We start from the raw sequence: 21,204 nt of genomic DNA, 5'->3' as shown, positions 1-21,204 counted from the left end.
TCTCTCTCTCTCTCTCTCCCCCCCCTTTCCCATTCTCTCTGAAATCAATAAAAATGTATTTAAATAAATAAAATAGCTTGGATTCTTGTACACAAAAATCCAAAAACACGAGGAAAAAATAGACAAGGTATTTTTTACAAAAAGTGAAATATCTTCAATTAAGTTACCTAACAGCTGCAAATAAAATATAATCCCTTTCTAATAACTTCTTTTTCAAGATATCACTCTGAACTTCCATTGTCATAATTTATTTTTCCTTAACACATTGCAGACAGATCACGAGAATTCTCACTTCATATTACAGTGTTTTACAAAGTAGCATACTTTAAAAAGATAATAGCTTGTAAGAACATGTAATAAATAACTTCAAAATGCAAAGGATATTTAATTTTAAAGTGTGTCTTTAACATTTATATAAAACGTTTTTTGTATTCATTTAATAGAAACTTATTTGGCTACTGGGTAAAGCTAGCAATAAAACTACTGGTCCACATGGTGATACTCCTAATACTTGACAAATACAAGTGCCTTGTGTCATATCTGTAGTTTTCTTACTCTTCTTCTGCATCTTAAAGTTTCTTGGGGCCCCAAATAATATATTTTAAAAAGCCACATCTCCTCAGTCAAAGGGAAACAAAAGAAAAATAAACAAATGAGATTATGTCAAACTAAAAAGTTTCTGCATCTTGAAAAGAAACTAACAACAAAATGAAAAGACAATTCACTACATGGTAGAAAATATTTGCCAATAATACATCTGATAAGGGATTAATATGTAAAATATATAAGGAACTCATATAACTTAACACCAAAAAAAACAAACAATACAATTAAAATATGGGCAGAGGATCTGAATAGACACTTCTCCAAAGAGGACATACAATAGCCAATAACATGAAAAGATGCTCAACATCACTACTCATCAGGGAAATGCAAATTAAAACCACAATGACGAGAGGCTGGGGTTGATCAGTGGTCAACCCATGAACCAAGAAATCACTGGTTTGTTTCCTGGTCAGGGCACAAGCCTGGGTTGCAGAATCCATCCCCAGTAAGGGGCCTGCAGGAGGCAGCAGATTGATGTTTCTCTCTCACTGATGTTTCTATCACTCTTTCCCTATTCCTTCCCCTCTCTCTAAAATCAATGAACACGTATTTTAAAAACACACACAATGACATATCACCTCACATATCTCAGAATGGCTACCATCAATAAATCAACAATCATAAGTGTTGCTAAGGATGTGAAAAATAAGGAACCCTCATGTATTCTTGGTGGGACTGTACATTGGTGCAGCCCCTTTGGAAAACAGTATGGAGGATCTTCAAAAACTTACATGTACTACTACCCTATGACCCAGCAATTCCACATCTATCCAGAGAGATCAAAAACACTAACTCGAAAAGAAGGTTTTCTCAGTTAAAGAAGTCAGCAATTAATCATAAAATATATATGCAAAATCTTACATGCAATTTCAAGAAAAAAATTTAATACCATATTGTAAAAACTACATTTTTTCAGAAAAAAGTAACAGATATTACAGATAGAAACAGCTAAAAAGAAGGCACACATTAATATATCCCAAGAGCAATTATTCTGTTTATTTTCTTTTTGTAATGTTCATATAATTACTATAAAGGTGGGGGTTTTCTTTGTCTTAAAGTAACAGATATATGTAATTTTTATTTTTTAGTCTTATTTTTGAAGGCTGTTTTCATAAAGAACTATTTTTAGTTCTAGCAATAAATCAAATTTAACAGTCAATAAATCTACATTTCAAGTACTTACCTATACATGTGTTATATGATTTTATTTTAGTGCTTCTTTACAATCATGTCCCAGTTTTTATTACAAATTATACAAACAATATATAATAAAAATCATGTGGACACTGAAAAAGGCCAAAATGTCACTAGTTAAAACTTTAAAAATGTCATGTTATTCCCCCTCTCTTTTTAACTAGTGAATCTAACATCCTTCAAAACACAAAACAAAACCTTGGACTATTTAAGTTTTCCCAAAATTTCCAAATCTTTATTTTGATCTTTTCCCAGTCATCACTCATATAATTCAATATTTTTATAATTAATCTACTGTACCTATGTAAAAGTTGTATATTCTTTAAATTTGTATGAAAAGTATATTTGTTTTAATAAGACCCACAAACATGAACTCAAAACACAATAATGTATTTGGTAGCTATCTGCCTTGCAAGATTGTGAGCTCTGAAAAAGTTATATCTGATTATATCTTATGGATTTTTTTATCACTATAAATTTCAGGGTCTAGGGTAGTATATGAAACATGGTAAGCATTTAATAAATATTTACAGAATGAATAATTTCTTAAATTAAGACGGAAAATTTCAGAGAAGAACTGACAGTGATAAAGTAGGCAACTAACAAAACAGTCAAGAGAACATGAGATGGCCATTCCAAACTCTAGGTAAATTAATACAAAGAATGAATCAATTCCTTCATTTCTAAAATCAAGTCAAAATTCCACATTTTGGGTTTCATACATTTATCTATAAATAATAAATAACTGTACTCAATTTCCCCTAAATTGACTTTTTAAGAAAAAAATACATTTACCAAAACAATTATTTAAAACACTATTCAGGGGAAATATATAAAACCTTAAAAATGGGTTAAATTTGTATATGAGAAATGGAAAAAAACACAAAACACGTATTCCATTTTAAAATTAGTTAAAACATTTAAAATGATAACAATAAATCTATATCAGATAACACAAACATGAAGATTACTAGTTGAAATATGAAAAGACAAATACTATTTCAAATAAAACTGAAAGTTTTTTCCATTTGTCTTTCCAGATACAAGGATCTTCTGCCATCATGTGGCAACTTTTGAAATTACACTTACACAATAAATGTTCATATAATTACTATAAAGGTGGGGGTTTTCTTTGTCTTAAAGTAACAGATATATGTTACTTTAAGACAAAGTATCTGACTAGTATTTATTTCCCAATATTAGAAAGGATGAATCCAGTTGTAAACAGGTAAACATTCTTAGAAGAATTTAGTGAAAATGATCATGCATAGTTGCTCCTAGCTTCTTCTCTCTTCTTCCTAAGAGAAAAATGGTGTTCATTATAGCTCAAGGAACCACATGACACTCATTTACATTTTTTTGGTTTTCAAGACTCTTAGCAGTTATGACTATTCTGGATCTCTACCAGTTCATGGTCATAAATTCCTTAAATAATCTTTCTTTATCTCCCCCCCCCCATGTTAGGCATAACTTTATTAAATGTACAAAGAAGCAATGATATTAAGCTACTTTAACTTGTCCTGAATAATTAGGAACCACAGATGCCCAATATAAGTTTTATAAAGACCAAAAGCTTATTAATAGCTACACAGCACAATAATCATAACAACAATCATAAACTGAAACAGCTATTCATACATTCATATGCCTAGTGATTTGACAGTCTATTTAGATAAAAACATGAATTAAAGTGCTTGGAATAAGCCTAGTACCCTATGAAATACACTGAATTCTCAAATATCTATGAAATACAATTTAAGAATTACCATAATCAGGGTAAAGGCTTTTGCTTAAACTATTAATCTTTATAAAGATTATAGTTCACACATTTGATTGGTTAACTTTTTTTTATCCAATTGTGGACATTAGCATGTTTGGTCTTCATTCGAAAAATAATCACACATTTTTCTTTTAAGAAAAAAAAAAAAGCAAGATTTACTGAGCATCCGTTATAAGCAAAATACTGTCCTAGGAGCTTCAAAGTACACAAAGATAGGTAAAACATAGTTTTTGTGCTCAAAGAACTTACCATCTATTAGTGCCAAAAATGTCAACAAATAACCATAAGATAATGTAGAAAGCATTGAGTACAAAAACTAATGTTTTAGGAAATTAGAAAACACAGAGTTTTGCTTTTTACAATAAGAATTAATGTAACCACATGACACTCATTTACTGAGCCAAACCCTGGCTGGTTTGGCTCAGTGGATAAAGTGTCAGCCTGCGGACTGAAGGGTCCCGGGTTCGATTCCAGTCAAGGGCATATGCCTGGTTGTGGGCTCGATCCCCAGTAAGGGGAGTGCAAGAGGCAGCCAATCAATGATTCTCTCTCATCATTGATGTTTGTATCTCTCTCTCTCTCCTTTCCTCTCTGAATCAATAAAAATATATATTTTTTGAAAGAATAAATCAAGAACAGAATTGATAGTAAAAGATTAGAACCGTTTTAAAAGACATTTTAGGATTTGGACAGAAAAAGACAGGAAAACATTTAGGCCAAATAGACAGTGAGAGTCAAAACAATTTAAGGCCACATTCAGAGAATAATGCTCAGTGGAATATAATTTGGACACAGAATACATGACAGAGAATGCTAAGATGTAGAGTAGGAGAAATATATTCAAATCATATTTTGCACAATTTTGAATTCCAGGTTAAAGAAAAGTTAATGGGAGAACAATGGTGGGTGTATTTTTTTAATATATTTTTATTGATTTCAGAGAGGAAGGGAGAGAAACAGAAACATCAATGAAGAGAGAGAATCATTGATCAGCTGCCTCCTGCACGCTCCCCACTAGGGATTGAGCCTGCAACCCAGGCATGTGCCCTTGACTGGAATCAAACCCGGGACCCTTCAGTCCACAGGCCGATGCTCTATTCACTGAGAGAGGTCAATAATATGATCAAAGTTGTGTTTTATAAGCTGATAGTTAAGAGACTAAAGGCAAAGATTATTTATGAAATTAGTACAAACATCCAAAGGTAATGAAAATGGAGATAATAGGTCACAACTCTGATACGGTAAAAGAAAACCATCAACAGGATTTAGCAACTATTTGGATATGGAAGTGAAGAAAGAAGTAAAATAATGAAATTACAAAATTTGTTTTCAGCACCCTCACAGCTTTTTCCTAGAAATCTTGCCTTCTTCCTATCAATCTCCTTCCTCTTCCACACTAGAGCTTAGAGTTTAGTACTGTTGCTATTCATTCCCATTTTCCTGATGAGGAAAATGAGGCTTGGCGTGGTTAACCAAATTACTCAAGGTCACATAGTAAGTGGCTGAATATTAACCAATGTCAGATAATTATTGAAGTGTTAGCTGATAATAGTTTAAAATGGAATCTCTCAAAAGAATAGCTATATTTTTAAAGGAAACTCAACAAGATTCTCAAAAGGAATGGCAAGATACAGGGTAGATATATTAGAGAACTGTCTAATCATAAATTCAATGGTTAAGGGGAAAAGAAGTAATCCTCCATACTGATACGACTCATTTGCCCCACTACGAAAAGATCAGCACTCTCAACTACGACTCTGCAGGGTACAGGTCTCATTCTCTCTTCTACAGACTTGTAGCCCACTTACAAACTCCTTAACACTGACCGTGTATTAATCTCTGCATCTCCTGAAAAAGAGTAGGCAGTGAATGAGTGAGCAAATAAACTCAGTCGGGCCACTCTGCCTAATCCTCCCTGGCACAGTGTGCCCCAAATCCTCACACAGGTCAAGGCCTACATTTGGAACAATGTCTCTAGGCCACACCTTGAACTTGTCACTCAAACCTCTGCTCCTGATTCTTTGCTTTCTTTCCAATTTTTGCCTTTAATAATGTCCTCTGGGTTATTCCTGACACGCTACTTGTTAAGTCCATGGACAAATGGCGGTCCTATATATATATATTAAAGAGGTGTTCCTCCTGGATCCTATGACATTTCCAAGGTTTCCCTAACCCACTGACTTCTTCCTCAGTTATGAAGGAAGAGCTTTTAGTTTCCGTGGAATCCAACAGTATGCATGTTAAATCATGAGAGGGCTCTCCTTTAACTGGCCATCTAGAAGGTTGTGCAGGGGGTCTGAGAGATGGGGTCAAGTTCCCAATGCTGTCAGCTTTAATTTGTATATACTTTCCCAGAGAACCAGTATACCAAATAGTAATTAGCTCCCAGACAGCCCTGCAGGAAGAAGTCTATTTAACCACAGTGCAGTTAAATAGTATACAACCACAATTACATCTTATTTTTGCATTAGAAATCTACCATATTTATGCTATATTATGAACTAAATATCTGCTTATGGTTAATTCTAGTTAACAATGTTTCAGTATCCAAACTAAAAGGAGGGTCAATTGTCATTAATACTTCCCAGTATTAAACAGGGCTTAATAAACTGGTGGGTCCCATCAAAGTACGGTAAGTAAAAAGCTAACAAACACATAATTAAAAGCTACATATGCATCTACTTCTATGACTACAGACTAAGACAAAGTAAAAGTATTTTTAAAACAAAAAAAATCATCAAGATTTGGGATTCCAGTTATGCTTTCAGGAAAGTAAAGATAAAACTACTAAATAATGTTTTAAACTTGGTATAACTTCACACTAGTCCTGTTACTATTTAAGAAAATGTAGTTTAAAAATATACTATAGTTCAACCTTAACATATGAACTCTTGCCACCCTTAATTTAGGGTGTAAAGCATATTTTGATAGCATTTAGTTGAAAAGAATAGAACTAAAATAATTTGGCTTGTCTCATCTATCAAAAGTGCCAAATCTGAATTTGTTCTTCACATCAAACAGAAATTAAATTTTCTTCTTTTCAGACACATGGATCGACATTTGTAGATAAATCCTATTTAAAACAAATTTGATGTATGCAAATGCAGGTTTACACAAAGAAACAAATTATGGGCTGAATATTCCCTTCACAAAAGGATTCACTAAAGAATGTATTTAAATAGTAAGCTTGCTAATATACATAAAATACTGTTCCATTAAAAAAATCAATTTATAAACACCTTTCAGAAATATACTCAGTATGAAAGTAGTTACAAAACTACTTCAAAAGCTTCTACTATTAAAATCTTTGTCCCAACAGCTTTATAAATTGAACAGGTGAAATTAATAGATTAAATACAATAGTTGGAAATGGCATAGAAATGTATATTATAACCCTGACACCAAAAAGTGGCGGGTTCAATTCCCAGTCAGGGCACATATCTATATACTATTATAATTGTCCTAATAATAATCATGAGACCCAAGAAACAAAGAGCAAAGAATCTGCTTTGCCTCCTTTGTGGAGACAAGCAGCACAAAAAAAGAAAAATCCAGAGATTCCCATCAGTGTTGCAGTTTTGTTCTGTTTTTTTCTTGTGCAGCTGTCTAAGAAGTGCTCTGAGATGTAGAACACAATGTCTGGGAAGAGGAAATCCAAAGTTGATGATCCAGAACTGGAGCATTTTGGACTAAGGGAAGCAAGAAGGACCCCAATGGCCCCAGTTGGCCACTACCTGCAGATACCTTCCTGTTCTGTTTAGAGTTCCACCTAAGATCAAATTCCCAATCCCTGGGGTCTCCACTGAAGTCCGAATAGATGTGGGGTCATCTGATAGCAAACATGCAGCCTTACCATGTAGGATAGTGAGGCCAAAGGAGACATATGAAAAGGATTTAGCTGACTCAGGAAAATCTGATGGTGCAAAAGAGACAGCCTGTTGTCTGAAAAAAAGGAAGAGGAAGAAGAAGAGGATGACAGGAGGAAGAGGAGAGGGAGCCATTTAAGCAAGAGACGAGGACAGAGAAATAAAACGAAATATATACCTCAGCATGAATTCCAGAGAAGGGCAAGTACCATCATACACCTCTTTGAGGTGTCTCTGACTTCATTAGATTTAATTATAAAATTAGAATATAGTCACATTGCAGTTTCCAAAGTCGCCTGAGAAATTGGAAGTGACTTACATGAATTAGTCAAGGTGTTATAAGCTGCCTGGAACTATATCAAACTCGTACATATTTCCGAACATTTAAAATAAATTTCTCACTTTGCGCATCTTGCTCTTAGCCTTGTAAAGGCATTTAAAGATGTTCATGGCATTTTTTAAAAGTGGTGTTAATGCCGAAACCGGTTTGGCTCAGTGGATAGAGCGTCGGCCTGCGACTGAGGGGTCCCAGGTTCGATTCCGGTCAAGGGCATGTACCTGGGTTGCGGGCACATCCCCAGTGGGGAGTGTGCAGGAGGCAGCTGATCGATGTTTCTCTCTCGTCGATGTTTCTAACTCTCTATCTCTCTCCCTTCCTCTCTGTAAGAAAATCAATAAAATATATATTCTAAAAAAAAAAAAAAAAAAGTGGTGTTAAGTATAATTATCAGTTAGAAATCCTGAATTATCAACTGCACTTATCTACAACTTATAACGTGAATAAATAACAGATAAACTGCCAGATAAACCTGGAAGTGTGAGGCAGTGAACAAGGTGACAGTGGAAGGGTTGTAGTTTAGACTAAGTACTGTGAAGCCAGACCCACTGATGCTGCACGCTGATGTTGTTGTAGTGCCTGTGTATATATGCATATATGTATTTGCTACTCCATTTACTGCCATTCTTAGTGTAGAAGGGGGGGAAGTTCCTCTGATGGGTATAGATTTTTTTATTCAAAAGGATAGTTTTAAAACTAACTACAGACCTCTTTACCTTCAGAAAAGTAGAGCCACCACATCGAAGTCCAGAAACCTTTGCTACTTAAACATACAAAAAAATAGCAGAATGTATATTGCACATTTCATGTTTCTAATGATGAAATGCTTTTGAAAGTAAAAAAATACCTTTTATTTATATATATTTAAAATATATTCAAATAAAGCATAAATATTTTACTGTTTGAGAACTTAAAAGTCAAAATGCAAGTTTTAGACATATTTCAAGTTCTAATGATTTAGGAGTAAAGAGCAAAAACATGCAAGATAAATATAATCCTCCCATGGGAATTAAGTTAGTTAAATCAACACACAATGGGAAATAGTATCTGAGTTCCTTCAGGCCCAGAAGACAAATTAGGTAGCTTAATCAACTAATACAATAATAATAACACTATGACAGAAAGAAGGTGCTTAAAATAAAAATAAACTAACACGAGCGGGCAAACTTGCTAGTATGTGTTCGGCACTGTCCAGGAAGAGCAGTGAGGCAAGACCCAAGACGCCTTCCACTGCAGACACAGTGAGGCCTGATGAAAAATCTCTCATGCCTACCCATTTCCTGTTATTTTAATTCATGTTTACCAGGCAACCTTCTAAACACTAATTCAGTTTCCCAGAAAGCTTAATAGTCCACCATTCCTTACTTGCAATTCTGAAGTCAAAGAAGTTTAAAAAAACAAAAGCTCTTTCAAAACTTATCTGGCAGCAAATCCTGACCTAAAATAGACATGAAGCCTTTATTTACTGTACTTAATATAAAGAGTCACATGCTTTACTGCAGAAATATTAATGTATTTTATTACAGGGTATACCACCCCAGATTCCATTGGGTGTTTCTTAAAATGCAGTAATATGCCTTATTGCCTTTCTAAAATCTATAAAATTCTGAATTTTGAGACATACTATCAAAGAGAGTTCGTTCCCTGGATCTACAGGTAAATATTCTGACTCCTGAAAAAGGAGAGCCCTCTTCTCAATCTCCTGTACCCTACCCACAGAAATGAGTAAATCAGCATTCCAATTTATACTTTAACACTACATACATATACAAACTAGTAGACTAGAGGTCTGGTGAATGGGATTCATGCACTGGTGGAGGATGTGGCCTGTGGAATCGGCCCGCTGTGGGAGCAGCGGCTCCCCCAGGTCAGCTGAGGGGTGCTCCCACTGTGGGAGCACACCGACCACCAGGGAGCAGCTCCTGCATTGAGCATCTGCCCCCTGGTGGTCAGTGCGTGTCATAGCGACTGGTCGACTGGTCATTCTGGTCATTACACCATTCGGTCACTGGGCTTTTATTATATAGGATTCCATCAGATTCCATAGTGTGAATCTGATGCCAATATCTGATTGTCTCTGAGTATAGGTAAAGTCTAATTCCAGACCTACAAGATCAATGACCAGGACTTATAATCACTGACCTTATTAATTATAGATTTTTTTGTAGATTCCATCAGATTTTTTACATAGATAACCATATTGTATGTGAATAAAGACAGTTTTATTTCTCTCCAATCTGGGTGCCTTTAATTGCTTTTCTTGTTTTTATTTCAGTGGCCATTTACAATGTTGAATAGAAGTCTACACATTTAGCCCTAACCGGTTTGGCTCAGTGGATAGAGCGTCGGACTGTGTACTGAGAGGTCCCGGGTTCGATTCCGGTCAAGGGCATGTACCTTGGTTGCAGGCACATCCCCGGTGGGAGGTGTGCGGGAGACAGCTGATTGATGTTTCTCTCCCATCGATGTTTCTAACTCTCTATCCCTCTCCCTTCCTCTCTGTAAAAAATCAATAAAATATATTTTAAAAAAAAAAAGAAGAAGTCTACACATTTAGACTTTTTTAAAATTTCATTTCTAAAACTCAGCAAAAAAATCATATAAAATATATAGCTGACATAATTTATTGAACATGAAGAAGTCTAAGTTTAACCTACAAAATTTATAGGGCAAAATTTTAAAATATACAAGGTAACAGTATTTGACTCAGTGGATGTGTCTGCCTCAACTGCTTTGTGACATAAGACTGGTAACAAAAATAGTGAGTATATCCAACTGCATTTTTTAAATAACATCTATTGGCTTTCTTATAATTACTAAAGGAATACATGATCTTTGCAGAAAATCTGGAAAAATCTGAGGTACAAGGAAGAAAATGATATCCTTAATCATTTCACTGTATCATCAGCAGTTTTCCATAACAGAATTCTTCTAATAGCTGCACACTAACCCACCCATCACATGGTTATGTTATAATTTCATTCTTCTTCCATCACTGGACATCTACACTGCTTTAAATTTTTCAGTATTACCATATACATGAAGCACAGCAATTAACAACTTTGTATATAAATCTCAGGTGACCTCTTATAAGAGGTCATTTTGCCCATTCTTTTATTATAGCTGTTAGTGTTTTCCCTATCCAAGCAAAATAAGCTTTTTTTATACTAAGGCTATCAATCACATATCACATTATCCCAAATATACTCTATGTCTTTTTTTAACTAGTTTTTAATTCAGAAGGCATACATTCTATGTTAATTATAACTATTATAAAGACAAAATGTGCTGTATTTTTATTACCCATTCTATTATTATAGTAACACATAACCCTGAAACTAACAGGAAAGATTAAAGAGAAAAATCTTATATTTTAGTGATTTAAGCTATACTAAAGTGGTTTAAGCCATCTGATATAGTATTTTTAACTCAGCTCCTAATAAAATTATATCTTGGAGGTAAAAGAATGTTTTGGTCTATCCCTAATTTCAAGGGTAAAATACTATTTCCCTTACTGAGACAACTGAAGTCCAAAGAAACCTTCCAAAAATGACACAGAAAACGTATGTGCCTGACTAGTACGAGAGTTTAACAGTTATATCGCAGCAACTTCCATTCTTATTTCATTATTGAAAAAATATATATTTTGAGAGAGGTGTGTCAATTAGCATCTTGGGCTAATAAGCAAAATAAATCATGACTTAAACATTTATCATGCTAGAGGTGTAAAAGATAAAAACTTGTTTAACAAGCTTTCCTTTCCCTTAGGAAAAATACAAAAAGTGAAGAAAAAATAAACAGCTCAGATATACAAAAAAACTGAAGCAAGCATAATTCAAAGAAAAAAGAATCTATAATCATTTTACACTGTAAACGTTTAATAGCTTTTGGAACTTAATTTCCAAAACCTTAACTAGACTTTCATGAGGTAAGAGCACAAGATTTTTGTCTATCTAGCTGTGGGATACAAATCATTTTATTTTTATAGGTCTTAGTTTCTTCATTTTTAAAATGAAAGAACTGCAAATTTCTAGCCCAAGATGGCAGACTGGAGAAATCACAGGATCTTATTCCTTCTCCCTTCCACAACCTCACTGAATTGATACTAGAGAAATGTGTTAAAGGAGCAATTCATTATGACTAAGAGAACAAAATGGAGCCATCAGCAGCCAAGAGACTGCAACAAATTTTTCAAGATAGAAAGAGGAATGTAACAAAACAGCTCAGATAGAGGAAACCACAGTTTAGAATACAAAATAGAAAATACAGCTGAAGATAAAGCCAAACTGCCATAACCAAATGAACACAAACTCTAGATAGGTAAGGAAATCAGAAGTGGAAAAGCAAATTCAAGGGAGATTAATTGAAACTCTGTAACTCTTGTAACTCTAAAATTAATTTTCCAATCAACAAGCCTACCTGTAGAGTTCTCAGTCAGTTCCTTTTGCTTTACTTGCAAATATGGACAGTTAACCAAATTCACAAGATATGTGAAACATGAAAGAGACCAAATAAAATTTTAAATGTCCCCAGAAGAGATAAATTAAGAAATAAGAATGTTGCTCTTTATTATAAGCCCTCCTATACTAAGTATTTTTTTTTAACTACATGTATACATTACTTTGACTTTTTTTAAAAGTTTAAGTGAATTAACTGGAAACAAGAGTTTACTAAAGCAATGTGAAGCTCCCTTTGTTTTTTATTTATTTTTTTGTTAATCCTCACCCAAGGGTATTTTCTTTTCCATTGAGTTTTAGAGAGAATGGAAGGAAGGGAGAGAGACACATCGATTGGTTACCTCCCACACATGCCCCAACCGGAGATCAAGCCCGGTACTGAGGTACTGTGCCCTTGACCAGAATCGAACCTACGACCCATCAGTCTTGCAGGCCAAGCTCTAACCACTGGGAAAAACTGGCTAGGGCAGAAGCTCCCTTTCATTCAATTCTAATACTCCCTATGTAAAATGTCATACATTTATTCTTATTATGCAACCATAAAACATATTTATTTCATAAGATAGTAAGTAAAACCAGTAAAATTAACATTATGCATATATAATCCTTTATCTTTAATTCTGTGCAAAAGTTTACTTCAAATTTTTAAGACTACATATTATGTATACATACACAATACAGACACCCCTACATACACATACAGATCTAGCATATTGATGCTGTCACGCTATTACCACTATTTTAAATCTGTAAATTCCAATAAATTTTAAATCATCTAAAAGGAACATACACCTCTATGTTCCAATAACATAAAGTCAATAATATATGCAAAATTGATCAAATATTGATTTTTTTAAAAAAGACTTTTAGTTAGTTTATACATAAGCACTGTTATAATATCTCATGACACCAATAAAAGTTAAATGTTCCTAAATAGAAACATCTTAAAAGCTTCACTAAAAATCCAAATACTTCAGAAGTGGAAAAGAGAAAAGTTTTATGTTCCAAGGATACACTGTTTCATATTCTTCTTCTTCATCATCCCCTTCCAATCATTGGTTAAGGACCACAATATGGCCAAAATTTTTTAAAAGGTAAAGCTCAATGTAGAAAACATACATGTGTGACATCACCATTCAATAAACCATCACAAAAACCCTACACTGAGTAACACACAAAATAAACAGTACAACTGAGAGGTCCTCAAATGACTGGCTCATACTTGGTAGATATAGCCCACACACACATGATCCAACTACTGAACAGAGAGGTTATTCATTCCTTCCCCCGCCCCCCAAGCTAAAACACAAACTACAAATCAGGATATTCAAAAGCAACATAATGAGGTCCCCAAATTAGGTAAGAGAGGCGTACAATTATAAAAACTGCAAAATACCCACTCAACCCTAATTATACTAAGTTTAAAAAACTCTAAATATAGGTGACATGCAACTTAATCATACTTTTATCTGATGATCCACTTCAAAGTCATAAATAAGAAAAAGATGTCCCATGTGAGCTTCAAATGGATGGTTACATTAAATCTGAAGCACTTCCTCCTCTCTAAAACAAATACAAAAAAAAGTAATAAAACAAAAAAGCAACTGTTATGAGATCTAAACTATCATACAAATCTAAAGAATTAAACATAATCAAGAAGGAAAAAAGTATGCTCCTTTGCAGAAGTAGTTAGGACAAACAAATACAGAAGAGAACAGAACAACAGCTCCCGCATACTACTACTTACCTCTGCATGTTGTTCCCTCTTTCTAGAAAGTCTTTTTCTTGACACTTTCAAGTAACTTTGACTTGCTCAAGACTCAGCTTTGACATCGCATGTGGTCTTCAACTTCCTCCATCCCCTCTTTGCTTCCATAGCAGTTAACAGCCTTTCATACTATACTAGAGGCCCGGTGCATGAAATTTGTGCACTGGGGGAGGGGGTCCCTCAGCCCAGCCTGTGCCCTCTCGCAGTCCAGGAGCCCTTGGGGAACAGGCCTAAGCCATCCATCAGACATCCTTAGTGCTGCCTGGTGGCAGGAGAGGCTCCCGCCACCACCACTGCACTCGCCAGCCGTAAGCCCAGCTTCTAGCTGAGCAGCGCTCTCCCTGTGGGAGCGCACTGACCACCAGGGGGCAGCTCCTGTGTTGAGCATCTGCCCCCTGGGGGTCAGTGCGTGTCACAGTGACTGGTCGCTCCATCGTTCTGTCGATTTGCATATTAGCCTTTTATTATATAGGATTATAACTAGAGGCCCAGTGCACGAAATTCATGCGCGGTTACGGACCCTAGGCCTGGCCTTCGATCAGGGCCATCTTCCCCGGCTGCCAGCAGCTGGCCCCGCCACCCACCCCCCCCCCTCCCCCCCGACCCCGGTTTCCCACTCACCATCAGGTGATTGGAACCTGACCGCAGGGGAAGAGACCGAGAGGTCTGTTGTTCCTGCCTGCTCGTGGCCCCGCCCCCGCTGCAGGTTGCTCTCTGTGTGTGGGGCGACTGGTGCGGGGGGGGGGGGGAGGGCTTGCCTGATGCCACCCACCCCCGGTTCCCCGTTTGACATCAGGCGATCAGAGCCTGCAGGCCGGGGAAAGGAACCGAGAGGTAGTCAGTGTGCCTCATAGTGGTCGAACGGTCGTTCTGGTTGTTCCATCGTTAGGGTCAATTTGCATATTACCCTATTATTATATAGAGTTGTAGATTATATTCTACTAAATTTTGGACACCATGAAAATAAAATAGCTATTATTCATTTTTGTGTCCTACATGACTAGCACTTTACCTGACAATAGTAAGTAACCAATAATGATTTATAGAATGTTTAAGCCTTTTTAGATTTTCCCAGAAACAGAATTTCCACTATAAACATCCCCCAATAGATGAAGAGCAAAGCAGCCATTTAAGAAAAAGCACAGAAACCAGTTAAGAAAGCAATAGACACAAACAAATGGGCCAAAAAGAGAAAATCAAACACAAGGAGTCTCTTCAGAGCAGCTCCTGGGAGCTCACTGTTTTCTACTCTGTCTCATCATATCATAAATATGTTTTACTTGCGACTTAATTTTCAACGCTTATTCTGATTTCCCAGAAAGTAAGTGGTGAGAAGTTCTTCTCTCTCCACAACTGGGTAAGCACCGAGATAAAAAGGGAATGCACTGTCTAAATCAGCTATACTTCAACACTGAGCATAGTTAAACCTTTAAAATGCCATAATAAATAAGACCCCTGAACTACCCAGCCCCAACTCCGCTAATAGTCGCCTCCTACAAGACGTGAAAGTAAGATTACAATAGATATTTTACCAACCAGTTACCAAACGTTCTCCCTAGCAGATTCCCAAAATCTCATCCTGCATTTACAATCTTTCTCTTATGGTAAGGAATTATATAAAATCACTATTTACTTTGTAAATATGCATTTACAGTTTTATCCTAAAAATAAAAGGAAATAGTTTTCTCCTACCTACCCCAAATTGTTCTTGAAGAGAAACTTTCCAGCTGAATTCCCTCTAATACTGGCCACAGTTGTCCGTGATGACAAATGAACAGAATAGAAACTCTCCTCCTAATACTGAGGTCTCTAATATTCCCAATCCTTCCCCTTTCTTTTTTCCAGGGGTACCCAACTTTGCCCGTTAAGTAAAACACATTCAGAATCCATTAACTTCATAAGTAGTTTCAGAAGTGTGTGAGAGAATCTGAGACCAACTCCATGTAGCACAGTAAATGCACAACTATGCCACTCTCAACTAGCATGACATAAACATAGGCATCAAGCTTGTAATACTCAGATAATGTGTACCAAGTTTATAATCATCATTAATTATGTCACTCTCATTAGCCTGATATAAGCGTAAGCATCAAGCTTGTAATAATACTCAGATAACATGTACCAAATTTGTAATCATCATTTACCAAAAGCAACAGAAGTCCATAACTAGTATCACCAAGAATCATCATCAATTAGGTGTTCTGAAGAACACAAGGGGAAAACGACTCAGAAGGCCGAACGAGGAATATCACTCCCCGTACTGCTGCCCTAGCCAGGGTTTTCTCCCCTCCAATTCATTAGCATCTTCTCTAGCCTCATCCCTGGAAGAAAGAAACTGGCTCTCTTGGTAGAATACACCCTACTTATTCTAACTCCCAGACTTAGACTGAGGTACCTTGTAAATGATTAGAATTATTATTTTATCCAAATAGATAATTAGGTTTAAACTTACCTTTACCCAATTGCCAACTATAGGATCCTAGCCCCATGGAACACACTTTTGTTCATTAAAAAACAAACAAAAACTAAAAATGCTAGATCAATAACAGGGAAGAAGGGACAATGCTTCCCTACAGAAACATTTCCAATTAATAAATTCAGAATAAATGAGAGAAACAAAGTCACACTGGAACACACGGCAAGATCCATCAGTGAATGCTAAAATTAGTTGGCCAACTTTAAGGAGAAGAACCAGGATAGCTGTACAGCCTCCGAGTATCTCCCCCAAGATACGTATTAATTTCAAAAAGGAAAATCGTAACTTCATAGTGGAGAAACTTGCATATATCACCTTAACCAAGTGATCACGGTTAACATCACCAGTAATAATAAGTAACTGATACAATGTGCCCTCTACATGATGTACTGAGAAGGGCAGGTCGCCCTGGTGGAACCCTTCGCAATAATGCATATAACCAATCTAATCAAGAGAACACATCGGACAAACCCAAACTGAAAAACATTCTACAAAATAACTGACCAAACCTTTTCAAAAAAGTTATGAACGATAAGAAGAGATTGAGGAACTGTCACAGACTAGAAGAAATTAAGGAGACAGGTTAACTAAATGCAATGTAGGATCCTGGGTTGGATGCTGGAACACATTAAGAACATTAGTGGAAATAACGGGCAAAATGTGAATAAAGGCTGTAGTTAACAGTACGGTAGCAATGTTAATTTCTTAGTTTTGATTATTGGTTGTATACAAGGTTAACTCAAGGGGAAGCTGAGTGTGAGACGTGTGGGAACTCTGCACTGTCTTTATAACTTCTGTAAGTCTAAAATAATTAAAGAGCGTTGGGGGGCGGGGGGGACACCCAAAAAGCTGAATTCATGATACCAAGCCACCTAGGTTGAGCAGCACGTTTTACTTACCCAGTTTTTTTAATGCCTCAGTCTCTCCTCCAGCCTGCTACCAATTTATACTGAGTTCCTATTCCTTCCCTAGAGAGCTTCCAAGTCCTTATACTTTAGGACCTCTCCACGTGTCTTTACTTCTACCCAAAAGAGCTAGGCTCGCCTCCCGTCCTGCCACAAACTGGCCTGGCTTGAAAGATGTGACTTAAAAAGCTTAATATCTTACATTGCCACTAACAATTTACAAAGTGCTTTTAAAAACACTTACATGCAAACTTTAGAGGTGTATATTGCAACTCCTGCTATTTCACAGATAAGGAAATAAGATAAGAAAAATGAAGTGATCTGACATATTTATTCATAAATGCCAGAACCTGCGTATGAATCCAGTTCTGACTCCAAGACCAAGTTACCATATTAACATTGTATGCGGGCCGTTTTTGCTAATTTTTTGCGCAAATGGCAACGTTCAGTAAAATTACAATAACTTTAGTTTTACATATTTTTTTTCAATGAAACTTTTTGTGATTTACTATGAAATGTATACTGAATTATTTTTCTTAAATTTTAAACAGACAAATACTGGAAAACTCACTGGAAATTGTGTTTACCGGTCAACGTAAAACGTATAAATACGTTTCCCGTATACAATGTGTTAAAAGATGCCAGTCTGCATATAAGAACATTCACCTTCCCTAGCTCCAGGCAGGCTAAGGACATCTAATAACCATGATACTTAGGAAAGATCTACATTTCACCTTTGTCCTAACTGTCCCTCTTGCAAGCCTCGAAGATTCTACAATCACGAATTCTGGGATTCAGTGACAAGGGGGTGTGTTCATCCCAACCTCCATGATTTTTTAAAACAGACTACAGTCAGCTCTTCAGCCATCAACATGTCAGGCTGAAGAATCGCTTACCTCTGTTCTTCTACAAACACTGCTTCATGCTATCAAACACCTGAGATGTCGCTCTAACCTCCAATTCCATTCATTTCTTGATATTTACAAATCAGAACTAGGGGCAATCCTAGAGGATCCCGAACCCCACCAAATACTCTGAATACCCTTTCCCCTCACTAAAAAAAAAAAAAAAAAAAAAAAAAAAAAAAAATTTAAAGTGTGTGTTTGTTGGGGGCGGGGGTGGGGGGGAATCAACAGGTTAATCCCTAATGCATGTGTCTGCTTTAAATTTAGTGCAATGTTGCAGGGCAACGCGACCTGAGACTCAGGAGAAACCAACTTGCACCTGACTTAATTGACCAGCATTTTCCCCCTTCGACGCGTGTGGTCCCCCGGGCTTAGCTGACTTCTCTATCAGTCAGCTGAGAGCGCTACTGAGGCCACCCAGGTGCACTGAGGTTTAAAACACAGTCCTTACGGAAACAAGCCTCGAGGTTTGGAAACTCCGAGGTCCCGACCAAACCACTCGTTTATTCACAGGCGCTTGCTCGGTGCGGGGCATGGAGGGGACCTGAGCTCCTCGAGCACCTGACTCAGGTGATTTATTCACTTTTGTGACCTCCCTTCTCACCCCGGCGGCGCCTGCACAGCAAGGGGCTCGCACAGCCGACACGAACCGCAGACGCCGGTGGACCGGCACCCGGTCCCGCGAGGAGCGGTGGGCGAAACGGACGGGCTGGGGGTGCAACTTTGGGGATAACTTTTGAACAGCTTTGCACTGTTGAACTCAAACGGAACAGGCTGCCGCTGCGTGGGACCCGGGGAAATCGGGTGGGACAGTCGGTCTTTCACGGGAACAAACCGGGACACCTGGGGGGATGGGGGCCAGGGGGACGCTCAAGGGTGGAGGGCGGAGAAAAGGCGGCAGCACTTGCCTCCCATTCCTGCAAGAACCGCCGGGCCTCGTCAGCACCAACCGCCTTATGTCGCCTAAACTCGTCCTTCACGTACTGGTCGCCCAGGGCTTTGAGGTCGAGGGGCAGCGCGCGGTGCAGCAGCAAGATGCGCCGGTACAAGGCCCGCACCCGCGAGACGTGCGCGGCCGGCATAGCGCCGCGCGGGGGCCTGGGGCCGCAGACCGCGCCTGCGCACGGGGCGGCGAGCGGCGGCTCCGCGCCGGGGATCGGGGAGCCAGCGGCCCGGCGGAAGTGGGCGTGCGACCTCTAACCGGGTTGGTCCGCCCTAAAATCAGGACCTTCCGGAAACGGAGCTACGGCGGCGGGCGGGGCACCTGCCGGTCGCTGTCGGGGCGGGGCGTGGAGTCGGGTCGGAGCCGCTGAAGGGCAGCGTCCGGGTCAGAGAGGACGCCAACTACACGATAGGCCTGAGCCAGTTGTCACCCCACAACCACACACCATCATCTTCCTCGCTGCCCTCCTGATAAAAGGCCTGAGAAAGCCTTCAGCGAAATCCGCCTCCTCCAGGAAGCCCGCCATGCTTACCTCGATGCCAGAGGGATTCGAGTGGGATTGGTCTTTCCACCCAGGAGCCTACCAACCCTCGTACTTTGCACGGTGCTGGGCTCCTGCTCGAGTCAAATTGGCTGCAGAGAAATCATTGGGAGGCATTTTTAAAGTATTGTTTGCAGGGCCAGGATGCTGGAGATTCTGATTAGTCTGAGATGCAAAAGTAGAATCAGGACGTTTACAGATCTCCACCTTGTGCCAAGGTGATGCTGAGGGTGTGGCCGGTTTCCAAAGCTGTCGGCCACCCGGCCTCGTTCTGTCCGGTCACACCTTTGGTCCTTTGGCAAATCCTAATGGTTCCACCAGCAAAATAGGCAGAATTCGGCCATTCTCACAACTTCCTCCTCCACAATTGTCTCTCTAACTGGACAACGTGGTAGCTCCTTGGATTCCTGCTTCTGGGCATGACCAACTTCAGTCATTTTCCACCTAAACTGTAAATCAGATGTCACTCCTCTGCTCAACAAAATCCTCCAGTGGCTTCTCATCAGAGTAAAACCCAAAGTCTCTCCACTTTTAGATCTCTACATTTCCTCCTACTGTGTTGTCCCTAGTTGGCCAGTTCTAGCCACACTGGCCTTCCAGTTCCTAGTTCATCTTCGACTCATGACCTGCTGGTGATAAAGGGGCAAGAGTGTAGTAATAATCAAGATTCCCTCCCGGACCCCAAACTCTTGCCCGTGCAAACTTTTGCAAGACAAAGACATGTATCCCACTACCAAAGGCAGAGACTTACTCATTTTATTATCCGATTCAGGGCCTACCACAGTGCCTTACAAATAGTAAGCACTCTTAATATTTATTACCTTGAATGGACTTTTTCATTTTGCTTAAATTTAGGAAAAATATTTATTTAAAAGAACACAGAACATTTTCAAAAAAATGAATTTAAATTGGTATTATGACAAACCACATGAAGGGCAAGGATTGACCAGCAGTGTGGTTATTTACTTCAGGAAATTTTTTTCTAACCATACTTCATCTCTTAATATCCCTGTAAATTAAAAATTAATTTCTTGTTCCAGTTTACTTTTTTCTGGTTTCCTTTGGGGTTAAAGTACATGTATAATAAATACTTCTTTTAGAGTTAAGGTTCTTATAAAAATGTGGAAAAAACATTCTGCCAATGAATTAATAAAAAAGTAACAATAAAAGAAGTAATTCAGCCCAAAGAGAGCATAAAAGGTCCACAGAGCATTGGGCAGTCAATGCTCAGAAATGGCAAATGATGGGTGAGAGAGAAGCCAAGGCATAGTGGTGTGGTTATGCCTTGAGGTGAGAAATCAAGCAATGATGGTGGGAATAATTATAGATGACTATTTTTTTTCAATGGGCTGGACAGTGAATATGTCTTGTAGACAAAACTTTCTCTTTGTTAAAACTTCCCATTGACCTTCCAGTTTAGGCTGAC

The 21,204-nt window shown here is 38.0% G+C and overlaps 1 protein-coding gene across 1 annotated transcript in view; it reads right to left on the bottom strand.

The window, feature by feature from the left end:
- SDHAF3 (succinate dehydrogenase complex assembly factor 3) overlaps nt 1-19,442 on the bottom strand; it is a 39,417-nt gene extending 19,975 nt beyond the window's left edge. The window contains exon 1 of the mRNA XM_070424314.1: nt 19,203-19,442. Within this exon, the coding sequence (XP_070280415.1) occupies nt 19,203-19,376 (174 nt within the window). The 5' untranslated portion in view covers nt 19,377-19,442. The remainder of the gene's footprint in view (nt 1-19,202) is intronic.
- Between the last annotated feature and the right edge of the window lie 1,762 nt (nt 19,443-21,204).

The sequence above is a fragment of the Myotis yumanensis genome, unplaced genomic scaffold (genome assembly GCF_028538775.1).
Source record: "Myotis yumanensis isolate MYYU_CA2020_CCGP unplaced genomic scaffold, mMyoYum1.0.hap1 SCAF_9, whole genome shotgun sequence".
NCBI lineage: Eukaryota > Metazoa > Chordata > Mammalia > Chiroptera > Vespertilionidae > Myotis > Myotis yumanensis.
Note: the sequence above shows the minus strand (reverse complement) of the source record. Positions and strands in the feature narration are given on the sequence as shown.